Genomic DNA, 18,764 nt, shown 5'->3' on the forward strand with positions numbered 1-18,764 from the left:
CATGTGTCCATTGGCCCCTTCCTGTTTACTTTCTGTGATAGGTGGAAGGCCTGCAGGGATTACTAATACCTATTTTATATCTTAAAAACTGTTTTGGATCCATCTAATTATGCACATACCTGGTCTCTGTAATCATACGTCCTTATTGCTATAACTCTCATACTTCCTTTCCCCCGGCCTTTCCTTCATCTCTTTGTTACACTTACTTGTTGTTATCGTACCCCTAGAAAGACCATTGGCTGCATCATGTCTTAAATTAGAATATAAATTCTTTGAGGGAAGCCTTTTATTATGTGTTTATACAGCACCTTGCACAGTGCTAGTGAGGCCCTAGTCCTGACTGGGCACCTATCAGTTATATATAATATAACTAATAATGTGTAGACAAACCCCTTCCACTTAATTTCTGTTTCAGGATTTTATGCATTCCTTTCTGCTACGCTAGTAAGAGACTGACTTTTCTAGGTTTTAAGACTTTGCAATGTGTCTTACATACATGCAATCTCTTTTTGTAGGACTGATTATAGTGAATCTTTAACTTCTGTCATGTAGATCAAGGTGAATAATAAATTCATAATAATAATTATCATTCTCAGATATTGACAGGTTGCACAGAGAAAATATTTAAGAAAACAAAAAATGGATATAAATGCTGTTCTGTAGATTAGTCTAGAACATACATTTATAAAGGTGGTAAAGAACAATTTGAATTGTATAGTACCATCTATATCATCTGGGTTTCTCACACTGGAATCACTGTCAGAACAAGACTATTCTGTGAAGATCAAACCAACACCCTTCTCAACTTTCTCTCTCACTAAAATCACTGACACCCCTGTTCTCTCCCCCGCACCTCCATTGGAGAACATAGTAAAGTTAGACTGATCTCCTAATTTCTCATCCTGGTTGGCTATTTTTGAATTGTTCCATCATTCTGCATATGTGATTTTGATAGTGATAGCTTAGTTGCACTTTTTGGCCTGTGTACTTTAAGGTGATATTGCTCTTTCATGATGGCTCTTTGGTCAGGATATTCAATTTTTGTGAATTGTTCTCTGCTGAGAGCATTTTCATTGTGCATATGTTAAAAATGCAGGCCCAGGTATGGCACAGAAACATATCTGTCTTTTCTGATCTAGCCACAGTGGAACAAACCAATAAAACCTCCATGATGATTGATTTAGTTCTGTTAGCAGTCTTTAGTACCACTGACCATGACGTTTTGTTGACTCATTTGTGTTGCTCTGATTGGATAGAAGGAATGGATGAAGTGGTCCTTTCCTTCTTCCTGCAGAGATGCCATGGTGTAGAGTGAAATCTGCCTCAAAGGGGCTTTAGAATGTATATTGCCACAGGGTTCCATCTCATTACCCCTGCTGGCTGTTGGGACAGAGTGCAAGGCACTGTGGGCTGCAGTCATCCGTATGCAGGTGACATGCAGCTCTGACCTCCTTTTGAATCCACATTGTACTGTCTCTGTGCTTCTCAGTTCTGAGTGATGATTTGGATCTGGATGGGAGAGAACTGACTGTGATTTAACTTGATGACGCTGGTGGGCCTGAAGATTCATTTTAAGGATTGCATCTGCACTTACAAACATAGAAATAATGCCAGAGAGCAGTTGTGGTCTTGAGTGCCTTTTTTTCATTTGTGGCTGACCATGATACTGCATTCTTTCTTCTTCAACACAGACCTTGTCACAGAAATCTATACCTATGGCATTTCCAAGCAGAGTTAGTGTAATGTGCAGTTTATAGGGCTTCCAACGTAAAGAAACTAAAGTTGGTGCAAAACATGGCAGCCGACCTTCTAAGTGGGTTGGATGGATGACTACATGTGTTCCACTAGCTCCCGAATCAGTTGTGGGTACAATTTAAAGTGCTTGTAGTAGTCTTCTAAAGTTCTACATTGTCTGATACCCAGTTATTTATGTTCTGCCTCTCCTTATCTTCCATAACAACTTTTAAAATCCATTGAGGAATCTCTGTTGTTGATGCCTGGCCTTGCTGCCAGTTCAGAAAACTGCGTGCATTATCATCTGAGTATCCTAATATCCTGAACTTATTTCTCCTGACTGTCTATTAGTGCCCAAGCCAGAAATTAGTTTCACATTATACTGCACATGTTTTTGGTTCATTTAGGCTTTTATATTAATCAGTCAGGCTGAACATTAATTTCTTCTAATGCTGTTTTCTTTGAAAGGCAGGACATTTGAATTGATTTTGATTACTCTAATTTTTGTTTGCACTTTTGTACAGAAGGTAGACACAATTGTTAAAGGTGCTATACCAGGCAAAATAAATTCCCACATGAGTAAATTTCCTTTAGTAACTATGGTTTTCTTTTTTGTAATTTTAGATGTAATTTCCTTCATTTTCTTACTTTCCATATTACTTTTAAAAATATTAACCTGTACATTACAATGTGCATCAAAACCCTACTAAAGAAACCTAAGTATTTGCATGTGTTATCCAAATATGCAACTAATCTAATGTTTTCGCCTGATTTCTACAATGGGAGATGTTTCAGCTCATTGACATTTGACATAGCTACCAAGAATTTTTTTAAAAAATCTATTATTTACTGAACAGTGTCAGTTAATATTTGATACTGATTGCTACAGGAACACACAAGTATGCAATAAATGTGCTTCTATGTCACCAGATCCTGGCTAAGGTTTGAATTTTCAAGTAGCAAATGAATCATAGAAGGCAGAGATAGAAATAATCTATTGGATTAGCCAGTCAAATTTCTTGCCATGGCAGGATTGTTCTCTATTGTACGTTTGCTAGTATTCTGTCCAGTCTCATTGTATATATTCCATGTGAAGGGGGTTCCATGTCTTTCCTTGCAATCCTATTCCACTGCCCTAATGCATTTTTGTCAGGAAGTTTCCCCCTGATAATATATCATCAAAAAGGAGTGACTGTAGCTAGGTATTATTCACAAACAGAAGAATTCCCCCGCTTCCTAGACTGGACACAGCTGCAACAAAACAGAGGAAGTATATATAGGAAAATACTTTTGGAAAAGAAGCAAGTAATGCAATTGTTAATTAAGTGGGATTAATTTTGTGCATCAATTTACTAAAGTGTCCGTCTCCAGAAATAGTTTATGGGTCAGGGTCCAAACTTTAGATAAAATTAAAGAAAGCTAGAGCTGATTCCTACAAAAAGCAGCCATTCCTTAAAATCAACTGACCAACCAAAGAAGAAATTGTGAAAAAGAATGGTCAAAATGATCAAGGTGTTACCCATCTTAATAGCAAGCTGCCTTGCACCATGCCTCAAACACAGCCACAGAGGGAGTTCCATAGATTGGATCCGTGACTGAGGACCCCATCTCCCACAGAACTTGTAGAGAGAGAAAATCTATATGATCTTGATATGCTTGGAGAGTCATGTGGGAGAGATAGTTGCTCAAATATTTTTAATGGACTTCATACAGTACTAATAAGGCCTTAAATGAAGTATGTTTATAGCTTCTGCAGTATTTATAAAGTTTAAAAAATGTTCTAATGTCTGTGAGAGCTGTGACTAAATCCATAATCGTTTCTTCATTTGCAGTGCCAAGCCCCCTTCCCAGTTTTCTCAGTCCCAGCAGCGCTGATCCTTTTCAGGCTGTGTGCCACCATCTTAGCTCCAAGAGTTCTGAAAGTTCCATGGTTTGCTCAGGGCCGGTGCAAGGATGTTTCGTGCCCTAGGCAAAACTTCCACCTTGCGCCCCCCCACCCCACGCCCCTGCTCTGAGGTGCCCCCCCACAGCAGCTCCTCCCCTCCGCCCTGAGGTGCCCCCCTTGTGGCAGCTCCCCACCCCCACCCTCCGCCCTGAGGCACCACCCCCACCCCAGCTCACCCCTGCTCCGCGCACAAGCACCCCGAGCACGCCGTCGCTGCTTCACTTCTCCTGCCTCCCAGGCTTGCAGCGCCTCAGCTGATTGGCGCCGCAAGCCTGGGAGGCAGGAGAAGTGAAGCAGCTCACCCCTGCCCCGCCTCCTCCTCGAGCACACCATGGCTGCTTCACTTCTCCCGCCTTGCGGCGCCAATCAGCTTAGGCGCCGCAAGCCTGGGAGGTGGGAGAAGTGAAGCAGCCATGGCGTGCTCGGGGAGGAGGCGGGGTAGGGGTGAGCTGGGGCGGGGAGTTCCCCTGCGTGCCCCCCCCCTTACTTGCTGCAGGCGGCCCTCCCCGCGCTCCCCTGCCCCAGCTCCCTCCGCCTAAATGCCGGTGGCGACTGGGGCAGCCAAAGATCCGGCCACTGAGGTCGCTGCCAAAGAAAATGGCGCCCCCCAAATCCTAGCACCCTAGGTGACCGCCTAGGTCACCTAAATGGTTGCACTGGCCCTGGGTTTGCTGTGTTCTCTTTTTCATACTCTTTCTTTCCTATTGACACCACTTTAGGTTTCTTGGCCTCTTTGATGCTGCTTTCTTGCTTTTCATCCTCTTGAATTTTCTTGGTCATCTTCTGGCTCTCCAGCTGCTGCTTCTTGAGTTTGAAAGGACTCAGGGTACCAGTGTTCTCCCTCTGCTGGACATTACCCCTTAGTTACCAAGCTCCCAAACCTTCTTTATTGCGGTTGCTGTTCTTTTAAACATTTAACATTGAACCAGAGCTTTCTTGTGTGCAGCTAGGTAGCACCTGCTGTGATGGAAGCAGACACAGCCATGGTGTTTCGTTCTAAAAGACATACTGAGGCTGGAGGATTTGTGGATTTTGAAATCTCTTGGTTACCTTTTTCTGGAATCTTCACAGCAGGAGGAATGGATGTAGCTGGAGCTGTTGGAACATTTTGCAGAATTATCAGAAATTATAAATAATTATATTACTATGACCCTATCCACCTTTCCCTTTATCTCCACCCACTGGTTTGTTTTCTCTGTTTGCTTTTGTCCTTAATCAAGATTGTAAGGTCATTGCGTCAGGAAATCTATTTATGCTACATGTTTGTACAGCACCTAGCACAGTGGAGCACCGATTCCTGACTGCGACCTCTAGGTGCTACTGTAATACAAAAAATAATAATGTATTAGGAGCTAGTTTGTGTGTACAAAATCAAGCTTTGCTCACATGTATTCTTAAGCTTTTAAAATCCAAACATTTTAATTACAGTCCTTTGATGGCTACTGGCCTTGTACATTTTCTGATACATGGTATAATGTCAATCTAAAATCTCTGATTCAATCGCTTTCAGAATCCGAGGCAATCTTTCGATAGTAGGAACTGCATTAACTAAGCAGTAATATGCACATACTTATTATGAGAGATGTCTTTAAATCAAGCAAGGGCACTGTACTATGGCCTCTCTTGTCCTCTCACAATAGGACAAAGATTATCTTTAGAGTAGCTACAATAGACACATAATTTTACCATAATTATGGAAAAGCGTTCCTATTTGACTTCTTACAGTGTCTGGTAATCAAAAAAAAAAATTCCTTCAAATGTATTACATTTCCTCTCGGTGTTGTACTTAGACTATTCACTCGGAGAAGAGCCTTGTGACATGCTATAGTTAATAAGTTTTCCATGCTGTCAAAAGTAATAATATTAATGTGCCATTCTGAGTTAAATTAATTTTGTTTTGTGCATTGGTCTGCATAAACGTGAGTGACATTTAGAAATATGATCAGGCAGGAGCTGAGGAGAAGCCAAGTGGCAAAACCGAATGAGATGCAATCATTAGAGCATAACAGCCAGCTGCAAGCATTTGTGGGGTAGGCAAAGAGTTACGAAATGCCATTCCATCATGCTTTTGGGGTATTTGTTTTAGTTCATTTTCCCCCTTCTCATTTATTCAGAAATTACATTTCCCCCCTTTTTAATTAGGAACTCAAGATGTTTGCTAGCGTGGCTCCCTGTTTTGAAATGGAAGAGCACATTCCTGCTAATCTCTGATTTCAAGTGCCTTGAGCCACAGCTTATTCTCATTCCACAAGAGGCAGCTGATTGTAATAGCTTTTAAACTGATGACCATGAAGTAGTATTTTCAACTCATAATGACAGTGTTTATTCCTATTTCTTCTGCTTTTTTAAAAAAACATCCGTTTCTATAAACAGTTAAAAGTAATGAAGAGTACCAAAAGGGGGAGGCTAACAGAGGATGAGTAATAAATATTGTGATCAAAATGATTGGTCCAAGTTGTTGCCTAACTTGCCTTCAGCTCTGATTTGCCAATACACTGGAGCGCATTAAATTATTAGGCCATTTAACACAATATGAATCCATTATTTTTCTACATACTTTTCACTGCTTTGTTATTGTGACAAGAGAGAGAGGCCAGGAAGCCATGCACTAGTAACCGGTAATATAAATTAGTGCAGTCGGATTTAAAAATAAACAAACAGCCCAGTTTCGACAGGTCTGCTATCACTACTCTGTCTTCCCTCTCTATGAAAAGATCCTACCACTGGTGGAACCTCTGCTATTTCTAACCTAACAGATCAGTAGGTGTGAGAAAGTTACATGCCAAAGGAGTAAGAAGAGTAGGGTTGTAGTAGGAAAAGCAACCAACTGGAATGTACAAGATAAAGCAGCTCCTCCTCCTTTCTTACCCAGTCCTATTTTTAAACCCAGATCTCCACCTACTTGCTCAGCATGTAATTTACATCAGATTGATGATTTTGCTCTTTCCATTACATAGATTTGTAATTTACACCACTATGTACAACAACTTCCAATTTGGTCCTTTACTTCTATGTTTAACCCTAACTACCATTTTTTCACTGAGGAGCCAGAGCTAGGATAGATCATCTAGTGCTTTCAATAAATTATCCTGATTCACACAACCATTTCAGGTTCCAGTTCAAAACTGCCCTCCTGTTTTTGAAAACCTGTCTCCTAGACCTTGCCTCTTTGATACCATCTCCCCTCTCTCTATTCATTTAGCACCTGCCTCCTTTCTGTCCCTTCCCAGAATTTTGTCACTGATGCAAAACCCTTCTTCCCTGTCATTTGGAACTGGCTTTCTGTATCTCTCGGCCCTCATGGACTTTCCACATCTCTTCTTAAAACATAACGTTTATCACCTGACTGTGCCTCTTAATTTTCTCTGAGTTTGTGACCAAATGCTTTAATTTTAATTATTTTTTTTATTTTAATTTTAATTCAGTTTTGCATACTAAGGTTCTACCAAGGCATGGGAGGTTTGAAGAGTGAATATGATCAGTGTATTGGGTCTAAGCCCCAGTAATAGTAAAATCAAGCAGCGAGATATTTTGTCCATTGGTACTTGAGATCACCTTGGAGGTTAATCACCCGGACTTCAGTGAATAAAGCCTGCTTTCTAAGTAAGAAGGTGCATGATAGGACAGCTATCTGTACATTATTTATATTTAATAATAACTTAAAATATTTTAATCAGGAAGTGTGGGTTGTGCAGTTCTGAAGATGATTTATTTTTTAAAAATAACTTCTTAGGGATTTTTAGCACCTGTATAGGTACACTGAGGCAGCTGTTTTCTTGATAACATGGAAGCAAAATAATCTTAGCACTGCAAAGGAATAGTTCTGCTTGTCAGGTTAATAATTTCATAGAATTAATCTAGTCCAGTCCCCTGGACTCATGGCAGGACTATGTATTATCTAAACCATCCCTGACAGGTGTTTGTGTCATTAAAGTCCCTAAATGTATATTTAGAGGGTCTATAATCTACATTTCAAAAGTCTGTAAATATGTATTTCCATAATCAGCAATTTTTGGGTGAAATTGTGCTACCAGTCTCACTGAATAGCACCTTTCACCAAGAGCAGTTCATGATGGGCAAGATATTACTCAGTGTAAATGAGGGTGGCAGAACATGCCCCTATGCGAATATATAGTTATGTTGTTATTAAGCCACTTTTGAAGATTTCCTGGCTTGTCATGTGAATAATAATTACCTCCAGGTGACTTTCTGTCTTTGCCAGCACAGTTGCTATTGATGTGATTGAGTTTATTTTGAAAAGAACATTAATACACACACTGTGTTGCTTGAGTAATGCTCAAATTGCTCCACAAATTGACAAATCCAAAAAGATTCAATGCTACCACTGACATCCTGTTCTGAACTCTTCCCAATGCCCCTCTAGACAGGGCACCTCTTTCAGATTTCGGTGTGCATGAGAGAAACAGAGACATCTTTGGCATCATGGGCCCATCGTCCCCTTTTGCAAAAAAAACCCATGAGAGAGGAAAAGATACTAAGGAAGGCCTGTGTGGTTCAGCATGTGGAGTTTCCTAGCTACCACCTGCTCAAGAAGAAAGATTTGCAAGCATGTGAGGTCAGAGAGAGTGAGGATGGCCTTCCAGCAATGTGAAGCATGCGGCCCAACCTGGGAGAACTTGATGCAGTTGAGAGACTGCCTCTCCATGGGTCTCCATCCTCACTTAGGGTGACCAGACAGCAAATATGAAAAATCGGGATTGGGGTGGGGGGTAATAGGAGCCTGTATAAGAAAAAGACCCCAAAATCGGGACTGTCCCTGTAAAATCGGGACATCTGGTCACCCTATCCTCACTTAAGATATGTGTTTATAGCGCCTGATCCAACCCTGTGCCATCCCCACTTTTCCCAGAGAGTTTTAGAAGGTGTTGATTGGCATGAATGCTAATCATAGCATAAATTCTGTCTGGAAATGTTGCTGGGTTGCCAGGGAATAATGATACACGAAGGAGTCCTTTTCTCCCCCCTCCTTCCAATCTAACATGTAAACCTATCACCAAACCCAACAAATTGCAACTGCAACTTTCAAAAGCCACATTGCAGCCCCTTTAAATGCTCCTTTTTCTGATAGTTTTCTACTCCTCTCAGTGCTACACAGCGGACAAGCTGATAAGGCCCAATATTGTTTTGGGTTTTTTATTTGTTTTTTAAAGTGTGTCAGAAACATCAACTTTTTGTATCATTCTATAAAAAGTATGATAAATATTATATGCTAGAGAGGGGCTCTATTCCTAGAGATTAAGCACCATGAATGAGAGTAATCTGTGTATACAGCAATTTTTTTTTCAATACCTCATTAGGAAACTATTTTACCAAGACAAAAGTGCAGAATCAAGAGGAGAATCATCAGAAAAGCATGAGCCACTCAGTACCTTCTCTATAAGACAGCTTCTATCTCAATAGGTCTTAAACTGGCCTTTTGTAAAGCAGCAAAAATGGTTCCTGTGCTGTCTGTTAAAGTCATGAATTCATTTCTGTTCTGCTCAGTTGCAGCCTCTTTAAAAGTAATGAAATTATCAAGCTGCTTAGATGGAAGGAGCCTTCTGATTGGCAGTTGGACATTCTAAGAGAATAGGTTAATGTCTGTGAACCTCACAGTTGGATGTTTCTAACACTCTAACTGGAAGTTTCCATCCAGTGATCAAAGTAATTTATTTAAATAAAGTATTTATACACAAAGCTGAAAGAAATTCAAAATGACAATAAAGCCCCTGCATGAGATAATCACCCCACCAGAGGCACTCATCTGTATCCTGTAGCCCTGTAGGGGTTGGCAATTATCTCACAAAAACCACACCTTTACTGAAGGCTTTTTATTGCTTCACTGCAGTGCTGCCACTCAGAGTATTTTGTCTGCTGAATATTTCAAAAAGTTATCAGATAAATTACAGTACACATTAGAAATATAAAATTGAATGCAATTTTTATTTAGTAGGAATAAAAACTGGATGCAATACTTTATCCCCACAGGCAATTTCTTTGATGTGTAGGAAGCATTTATGGAATGCACTAGCACAGATTTGAACAAAAAATTGTGTACCACATGGTACTTTGAGCTTTTAAAGAGGTGCTTAAGCTGTTTTCTCAGGTTTTTCATTGTGATGGGCCCATGTTTTAATGCAGTTTCCCAAACTGTGGTCCATTTAAAGCTTGTTGGTGATCTGTGAACTAGCTGTTCACATGGTACTGGCTCCTCCTCCTCATTTCCTAGAAGCTAAATTGCATGCAAAGAGGCTAAAAATAAATGCTTTCCTAAAGTTACTCCTGCATGTAAACAATTGTAGTAGTTGTCATAGAGATCTTACATGATTGCGAATGGGAAGAGAGGCAATCCATATGAGACATGACAGTCTGTCTTTTAAGATGTGGTCCACCCCATGAAAAAATCCAGGAAAGTCTAATTTAATGTGTTGGCATATGAGAGCCTGTAACTTTTAAAAACTAAAAAGCATTATTGAATTGTATGAATATCAAGGATTAAAATCCCCTAACCTGGGGTAAAATGGTATTCCTTGTCATAAGGGGAGCTCTCTCTTGAGTTCTATACTTAATTTTAGAATAGTTGAAAATTAAAAATTGATTTAAAGAAATACTGGCTGCACAATGCAGAGATATTCTTACTACTTAAAGCCCTGATTCTGCATTCTTCTTTCTTTCTTTCTTTGTATGGTTTTTGTAGGTAGCAACAACTACACATTTATATCTAAATTTGATAGCCAGCACATTGCTGCAGCACTGAGCTGGTGAACGACAAAAGAACGAAGGGGACACTCAGATACGATGTGCTCCATTTTTTTGTGCCTTTGTGCCAAGCATCCAGTTTTCGACCAGAACGCCCTGTTGAAAAGGCCTGGCGGCTCCAGTCAGCACAGTTGACAGGCGGTGGCGCAACGGGGTTAAGGCAGGCTCCCTGCCTGCCTGGCTCCCCATAGCTCCTGGAAGTGACCAGCATGTCTCTGTGGCCCCTAGGTGCAAGTGCAATCAGGGAAGCTCCATGCGTTACCCCTGACCCCTTGCCCCAGATCGGAACCCCCTCCCGCACCCTAATTCCCTCCCAGCCACCGCATCCCAACCCCCTGCCCCAGGTCAGAACCCCCTCCTGCACCTCAACCTCCTTCCCCAGCCCAGAACCCCATCCTGGAGTCCACACCCCCTCCTACATCCCAACCCCGTGCCCCAGCCCAGAGCTCCCTCCCATACCCTGAACCCCTCATTTCTGAACCCGAGCCTGCATCCCCATCTGGAACCCTCACCCCCTCCTGCATCCCAACCCCCTCTCCCAGCCTAGTGAAAGTGAGTGAGGGTGGGGAAGAGCGAGCAACAGAGGGAGGCTGGAGTGAGGGGGATGGGGCCTCAGAGAAGGGGTGGGGTGGAGGTGGGGCAGCAAGGAAGGGGGCAGGGCAAAGGTTTTCAGTTTTGTGCAATTAGAAAATTGGCAACCCTATGTGACCACAGTTGCATAGAGGTGTTTGCCTCATTTTCCATTTAAAGAAGGTTTGGCCACATCTCCCATGAGTTGTCCTGATGCGATTCAATCTGTAACAGTCTTTCCGACTGTAGCGGGGTGGTCACCCCGCTCCAGCCATGAAGGGGTTAAAGCAGCAGCTGGGAAAAGGTAGGCTGATGGGGAAAGCAGCCACAGCTGTGGCCAGCTTAATAAGGGCCCAGCTGGCCCTTATAAGAGGGCAGTGGGCCAGAAGCTAACACACATTCACTCTCCAGCTTCCTGAGAGAGAAGGACCTGGCTGCCCGGTAGCTGAGAAGGGTACCTGAGGTGGAGCAGTGCTGGGGAAGGGCAGAGGGAGCTGGGGAGCTCCAGCCTATTAAAACCCCAGGCTGCTAAAAAGGCCAAGACGTACTGGGGGCTGCAGGGAGGCAGCCCAGAGACAGGCAAAGGCAGCAGGTCCTAACCCACCTTGCCGATGATGAGTGGCCATTACAGACTGCAGTCTGCCCCAGTGAGTGGGGGCTAGATGGAGACTGGCACTAGCCACTGAGGCAAGGTGGGGATAGAGAGTTGGCAGTTCCCCTGGGTGGGGAGACCCAAATTGTGGGTTGCTGCTGGGGGCAGAACCCCGATGATAGAGACACACTGGGGTCCAGGAGGGACACGGGGGCCAGCGGCAGGCAAGCCACCGGCCTGCAGAGGGCACTCTGGGCTGGAAAGACCTTATTCCCAAATTTCCAGCAGGAGCCAGTGCCAGTGAGTCGTTGCCCTGCCACACCGACATAAATCAAAACCTAGAGGTTCCTTGCCAGGGTCAACAACAAGCTGTTTGTTTTGAGCAGTCGAAACACTCTGTCACTCTCCATTGAGCCTCAGCATCGAAGTTGGGTGTAAGGGTCTTGATGCGGTTCCATAAAGAGTTGTGGGATTTTAGTCTTTGGCAGGTTCTGCAGCTCATCGTGCAGCAGGAGCCTCACATTTGCATTGACATGGTTAAGAAAGCGAGATGTCTGAGCAGCTCTTCTAATCTGTGGAGGCTGGATGTGCAGTTGACTGGAGTTGATTTGAGCGTCCCTGTCGCTATGTGCTTAGCATTATAGAGTTGAGTGTCAAGGAGTTCACTGCTGTGAAACCACACTGGTTCATAATATTCAGCTGCAGAAAATACCAAGCCAATTGTTGCAGTTCGTAAGGTCCATGGACTGAACCCCATGATGTTCCGGCCAATTTTCTGATAAGCGCGACATGAGACCTGACCTTACCACGGTCAGGTGTTCTCGAAGTGTTGTCACAAGATGAAACTCCAGTCCAGTATAACACCAAGATATTTTGGACCTCGTGGTTGACGCTCTTGCCGCAGAACTGCACGTCAAGTTTGGTATTCGCCATTTTATTGTTCAGATGGAAAGCAGTTACTATGGGGTTTTTTTCAGGATAGGTCTAAGTTTCCAGCATTGGAAATAATCAGCCATTGTGCTAATAGCTCTGGTTAGGGTGCAGCTGATGGTATGGAGGCTTGTATGCTGAACAGCCAGGACAACATCATCCGCATACGTGAATCTCCTTGACTCCGTCACTGGTATATCTGTGGTGTATAGATTAAAGAGTACTGGAGTCAGGTCAGAGCCCTGAGGGATGCCTTTCTGCATTGAAAACCATGTGAGCAGGCCCCTGCACATGAATGGGGCCCTGCTGAAATCAACCCATCTAGTTCTTAATGTAGGATTGGGGTGTAACATTTTAGTATGCGCTGCATGGATAGCATATATGTCTCCGTGCTGACAGGCTATGGGTTCAAATCACACAGCAGGATCTGGTTCATATTGAGTGTTGACTCTAAAATGATGGTGTAGAGGAGGTACTGTCCTATTCAAAGTATTGATAGAGAAGTTTAACAAGAACTTCAAAGTAAATATATAAAATATATATTAATCACTATGGATGATAGTTTCAAAAGCACTTCAGTTATTTAGGAGCTTAAATCCCAATGACAGTCAATAAAAATTATACTGCCAAAGTCACTTTTGAAAAATGGGACTTACGCTCCTAAGGCATTTAAGCTCTTTCAGAACTTTTACCTTGAGTGCCTAAAGATGCAGATAGGTACCTAGCGGGCTTTTCAAAAGCAGCGAAGCAGGTAAGATGCTTAATAGCTGTTGCCAGAAATAAAGTTGCTCTGAAATCATTTCCTAACTTTTGAGTGCTTGACTTCGCAACCTTAAAAATGTTCTAATACAGTTATTTGTATATAATATTTATCTAAGGGCCAAAACCTGATTTTTATGCAGGACTCTCCATTGTTTCCTTTGGGGAGTTATGCGTGAAGACTTTTAGCAGTGTGTGGTTATTAAAAAGTGGCACTGAAACTTGCAGAGCTAGACAGCAACTTTGTCACTCTACAAAAATTAACAAAATCCCATCCAGTGTGGGAAAATATGATTACAGCATAGGGGAGGCTTTTCTGGATGTTACAGAGGGTAAAATAATAAATTTGTTCAAGTAAGTTAATGACAATGCCACTGTGAATTCATTCCCTCTCCGTGTACTGAAGTACATGCTACTTAGGAAAGCAAAAATTAAACCTGCCCAAATAATGGAATTAAAATACAACCGTGTATCATTTAAAAATAGATCTGACATGAAACACATGTAATAGACAAAAATAATATTGTTACTTTTTTATGCCTCCCTTATCATTCCCTAATTATCTTCCTTTCCATCTGCTGTCATCTCTTCCTATGTTATGTCTAATTTAGGCCCAGTCCTTGACTATGGTGGGACTTTGTGCCAGAGTAAGAGTCTGTGCATGCAGCTTTACGTTGTAGGCTCCTTAGGACATGACACTCTCTTTTACATGTCCATAATATTTCAGGCACACTTATGGATATGTTTAAAAAACATTATCAGTGATTTTCCTCCTCTTTCTTAGCTGAGGCTCTGATTTGTACACTTAGTTTCTTCAAAACTGGCAGCTGCCATATCCTCACCATGTTCCAAGTTGTGGACCAGCTGCACTTTCAAAATTGGCTAATTTGGATAAAACAAAAAATCTATCAAATAAATAGACTTGTATTGTACTGCAAAGATGCATTTGTGGGATGGAAAGATTTCTTTAAAGATAGTTCTTTTCTTTTCTCCCAAAATTAACTGTGGGATTAGATTATGTGCCAAAAGGAGTGCCATCGTTTGAAAGAGAAGCAGTGATGTCTGAAATGCCTAATTGAAATGTTTAGTGTAACCTGATTCTTCTGTTTGCTAAAGTAACACAGATAACTCCCCAGAGGCACCATTGTGAATGAGAGGAGATAGCAGATCTAATCACCCTCATGATAATTTCTGAGCAGTGTTTTTGTTCATTTATATCTCTCTTGTATCTTAAAGTTCAGAAGTATTTGTCCTTATTTTTAACACAAAGTTTCCATAATTTTGAGAGTAATTCAGTCTTCCTTGAAGTGCCATCACTGTAAGAAATATATTTAACAGCAAAACACAATAGGTTGTGGTCACAGGCTCCCCACTGATATGTTCTGGCGCTTGAAGCAAAATGAAGTGCCTCCAGGCACTCAAGATGTGTAGAGGTTAGCACTGTGACCCTTCCCAGAGCTGCCATCCTATCCAATCTGGTACAATATGAAGGAGACAAGACCTTTTTGCAATCATAGAATCATAGAAATGTAGAGTGGGGAGGGACCTTGAGAGGTCATTTAGTCCAGTCCCCTGCACTGAGGCAGGACCAAGAAAACCTAGACCATCCCTGACACAGGTTTGTCTAACCCGTTCTTAAAAACCTCCATGGACAGGGATTCCTCAGCATCCCTAGGTGACGTGTTCCAATGCTTAGCTACCCTTATAGCTAGCAAGTTTTTCCTAATAACCAAACTAAATCTCCCTGGCTGCAAACTAAGACAATTACTTCTTGTTCTACCCTTTGTGGGCATAGGCAGAGGTGAAGATATTGTTTGCGTGTGCGGGGCTGAGGAAAACTTAATAGCTACCCAGAGAGGACCAGGGTGTTGGAAAGTGAGCCTACCCCACATTCACCGGCCTGCAGAGTATGTACTGAGGTCCCCTACAACTGCCACTTCCTCCTTTCTGCAGGAGAGAGGGGACCTTTCTGTTCCCTAGGGGAGTGAAGCCCCTGTTACCATTCCTGAGAGGACAAGGAGTCCCAGTGCCACAGTTCATGCCTCGCTGGGAGAGGACCCCTACCACCGACACTCCTAAAAGATGAGGGATCAGAGTGCTGGGGCAGAGTTCCAGGAGTGGTGCCACAAGTGACCCAGGACATAGTGGGCCTCGTCAGGTGGCTATTCAGTGGCCTTCCAAATCCTTCGATGGCTTCCATTACTGTGGTATAGAGGTCTATGGGAAGCAATTTGGTGGTCTCAGTTCCTTTCCTGATGAACAAATAAATATCCATGCCCGATACAAATATTTACAAGTATTTTTCCAAAGCACTGCAGCTCACCACGAAAAATGAAGGGACATTTCAAGGGCAATAACTGACATTCTTAGCAGAGAGAGGCCAAAGACTGTACAGGTCAGGGAGACTGATATATTCTGTCACACACTGATCAGGGAGAAGTCATGTTGGCAGCAGTGGCTTCTGTCCCTCAGGGCTGGGCCCAGCTCTGTGCTGGGCCGGCATGGGGAAAACGGGAGGTAAGGTTGGAGAGTGGGCCTGTACAACCCTGCACTCACCCAGGGGACTTGGAGAACAAGCCCACCCAGCCCCACACTCACCCCAACAGCAGTGGCTCCCTCCTGTCCTGCGGGGCTGGACCCATGGCTTGCAGAGCCAGCTCAACTAGCTGTATGTTCAATTTGGGTAGCAGCAGTTCCATCCTGTCCCAGAGTGCTGGCTAGGGCCCAGTTCCCCACTGCGTCCCATTGGCTCTTGGCGCTAGGAGGAGCCTGCAACTGCATCATGTGGTGCACTTCAGGGCTTCTCCTCAAGCTGGGCATGTGTTGGCAGGGGCAGATGTGTGCTGAGTTTATAGATTTGGGGGGGCTGGACCCACTCTATCCTAGCCACCCGATGCCTGTGTTGGTGAGCCTGGAGAATATTGATGACTGTCTCTTTATAACAGCTTCTGACATATTTGAAGACTGATATCATGCACCTCAGTCAGCCTTCTGTCCTCTAAACTAAACATGCCAAAATTCTCACCTTTTCCTCATAGATCATGTCTAAACTTCTTGTCATATAATGGCTTCTGTTTGCATGGCAAAGCATGGTAAGAATGACCCCAGTTTACTGTTTCACTGACAATAATGTAATGATTATTTGGATAAGTGCTAACCAACCAGCTGAAGCTGAAACTCAATACGAGGAACAAAAATTGTAACTCTGCTGCTTTGTGTTACAGCACAAGTGGAACCTCTGAAGGCCTGATCTTGTGGGATGCTGACTTTGTGCAACTTGCATTGAAGCCAACTGAACTCACGGGCATTCAGCACCTCACAGGATATAGCCCAATGAGCTTAAAACAGAGTTGCTGAAGCAGGGTTCAGGTTTCCCACTTTTTAAACTGAACAGCTTGAAGCTGATTTCTCAGACTGTAATATTACACATTTTATTTTAAAACAAGTGTTTGAAATACAATCCAATTAACCTACTTTGTGGGCTTTCAGAAGTCCATGGTTTTTTTTAAAAATGTACTTAAACTGATTAAAAATAGCACATTTCCTTGTTTGTTTTCATAGCAAGAGAAGTTGGGTGATATCTGCTTTTCCCTTCGCTATGTGCCTACTGCTGGCAAGCTGACTGTCGTCATTCTAGAGGCAAAGAATCTGAAGAAGATGGACGTGGGTGGCTTGTCAGGTAAGTTTAAGGACGTCTGCATGTAGCAGATACTCTGCTAACCCGTAAAGCAAAGGAACTGCTTTTCCACAATAGCCCTCTCCCTTGAGAAAGTGAAGAGTCTTGCTTATATTCTGGTGAATTTTGTAGTCACTGCTACTCATTGGATAGTTGTGTGCATGAGAGCCCATACATAACTTAAAAACAACTCAGTGCATTATGCATTGCGTTCAGGATTTAGACAAGATCTAAACAATTAAACAGTCAGATGACACTGCAACCTCACTGTAATTTCCTCCTTTCCTGTTGCCTGGAGATAAATATGGATTATTCAACAGGAAAAACTCTGATTATACTTCCTATTGTCTGTCTAATCTCCCACCAAACCTTGAGAATGAGCTGCATTTCTCTGCAATGTTTCAGACACTGTATAATACAGGTACTTACAACAGGTCACTATACTGGCTAGTGATTGAGGTGCTGGGGGTGATTGCGTCTACATTGTCAGGGCTTGATTGTGACTGGCTCATGCACAAGGGTAGGAGGGACACCCTCTCTCTTGTTCCTATGTGCGGGGGTGGTCACAGTTGCAGTCCCTGTACTTGTGGGAGAACAGGGGTTGCTTCCTCCCTGCCCCATTGGATGCTCAATGCCCCAAAGGGGTTAGGAAAGCATGGCCCCATCTCCCTTTTGGCACCAGCTCATAGTAAGGCTGGCACACTGTGGGTAGGATCATATGCCATTCTAAAGGATGGTGAAGCCTGCACATGTGAAGTTTGGAGCAGGATTGTGAATCACAGTCCATCCCCAAAATCCTTTGGGAGTGGTAGAGCTCCACACTGATCTCCATTCATGGCTGTGTCTAAAATACAGAATCTAGCTAATGCATGAATTACACATTAGCAGAAATCAAAGTATGTGCTGTTAAATAAGATAGTTTGTACAAGGAGAGATCTTACAAAAAGTGGTTTTTTTTATTCACCTCATGTTTAGAAGAGACTATTTGTAATTTCTCATCAGTTTATACAAACACAATGGGAATGGAGTTGTTTCTAATAACAACTAGGTCATGGTCTAGAAATAGAAACCTTTAGTGATGTCACTACGGTGGTGAGAGGACTGGAGACCATACCATAGGGAATGATCTCCAGTTGGCAAGGAGATGATGGATGAAATGATCTCATAGGTATGTGTTTGCTTATTTCTACAAATCTATGTTAGGACTAGAAAGAGTTGTGTCAAATACTCATACAGAACTCAGGAACTTGCTCAAACTACGTACTGCATTTGAAAAACATAAGGAGGGAAGGTCACAAAGTGAGGAAATCTGAGTTCCTCACTAGCTGTCTAGGTCCCTTCTTTTCCCCACCAAATTTTGGGTCCCCACACTCCCCCACTATGTGCTATTTTTTTGTCTTCAGGGAAACAAGGTGATCTCCCTTCCCTTCTGCTACTTCCTGTGCTTTTGGGGGCACAGGTACCCACTACTGCTATCTTTATAGAGGGACTGCCAGCCTGGGTCATAGCCCCTAACTTCTACTTTCAGGAAAATAGAAGATGGAAACATTCCCATTTTCATCACATCTAGCTCTGTAATAAGCCAAGAGGCAGCAAGTACCCTTAAGGTTTAGCATAGTAATTAGAGTTTCCCTAGGAAATCACTATCTATCATGTGCTATCAGTAATGGTATTAACAGACCATAATGATAAGACAAACTTGTGTTTTTAAGATAGCAGACAAGGGAACATCCATAATGAAGATTCATAGATTTTAAGACCAGGAAGGATCACATGACCATCTAGTCTGACCTCCGGCA

At 42.7% G+C, this 18,764-nt stretch overlaps 1 protein-coding gene across 15 annotated transcripts in view; it reads left to right on the top strand.

The window, feature by feature from the left end:
• The window catches only part of SYT1 (synaptotagmin 1), a 514,215-nt gene that overhangs the window by 426,148 nt on the left and 69,303 nt on the right, over positions 1 to 18,764 (top strand). For all 15 annotated transcript variants that reach the window (XM_044979646.1, XM_044979638.1, XM_044979630.1 and 12 more), the window contains one exon: positions 16,851 to 16,968. In XM_044979646.1, the coding sequence (XP_044835581.1) occupies positions 16,851 to 16,968 (118 nt within the window). The remainder of the gene's footprint in view (positions 1 to 16,850; positions 16,969 to 18,764) is intronic.

The sequence above is a fragment of the Mauremys mutica genome, chromosome 1, assembly GCF_020497125.1.
Source record: "Mauremys mutica isolate MM-2020 ecotype Southern chromosome 1, ASM2049712v1, whole genome shotgun sequence".
Lineage (NCBI taxonomy): Eukaryota > Metazoa > Chordata > Testudines > Geoemydidae > Mauremys > Mauremys mutica.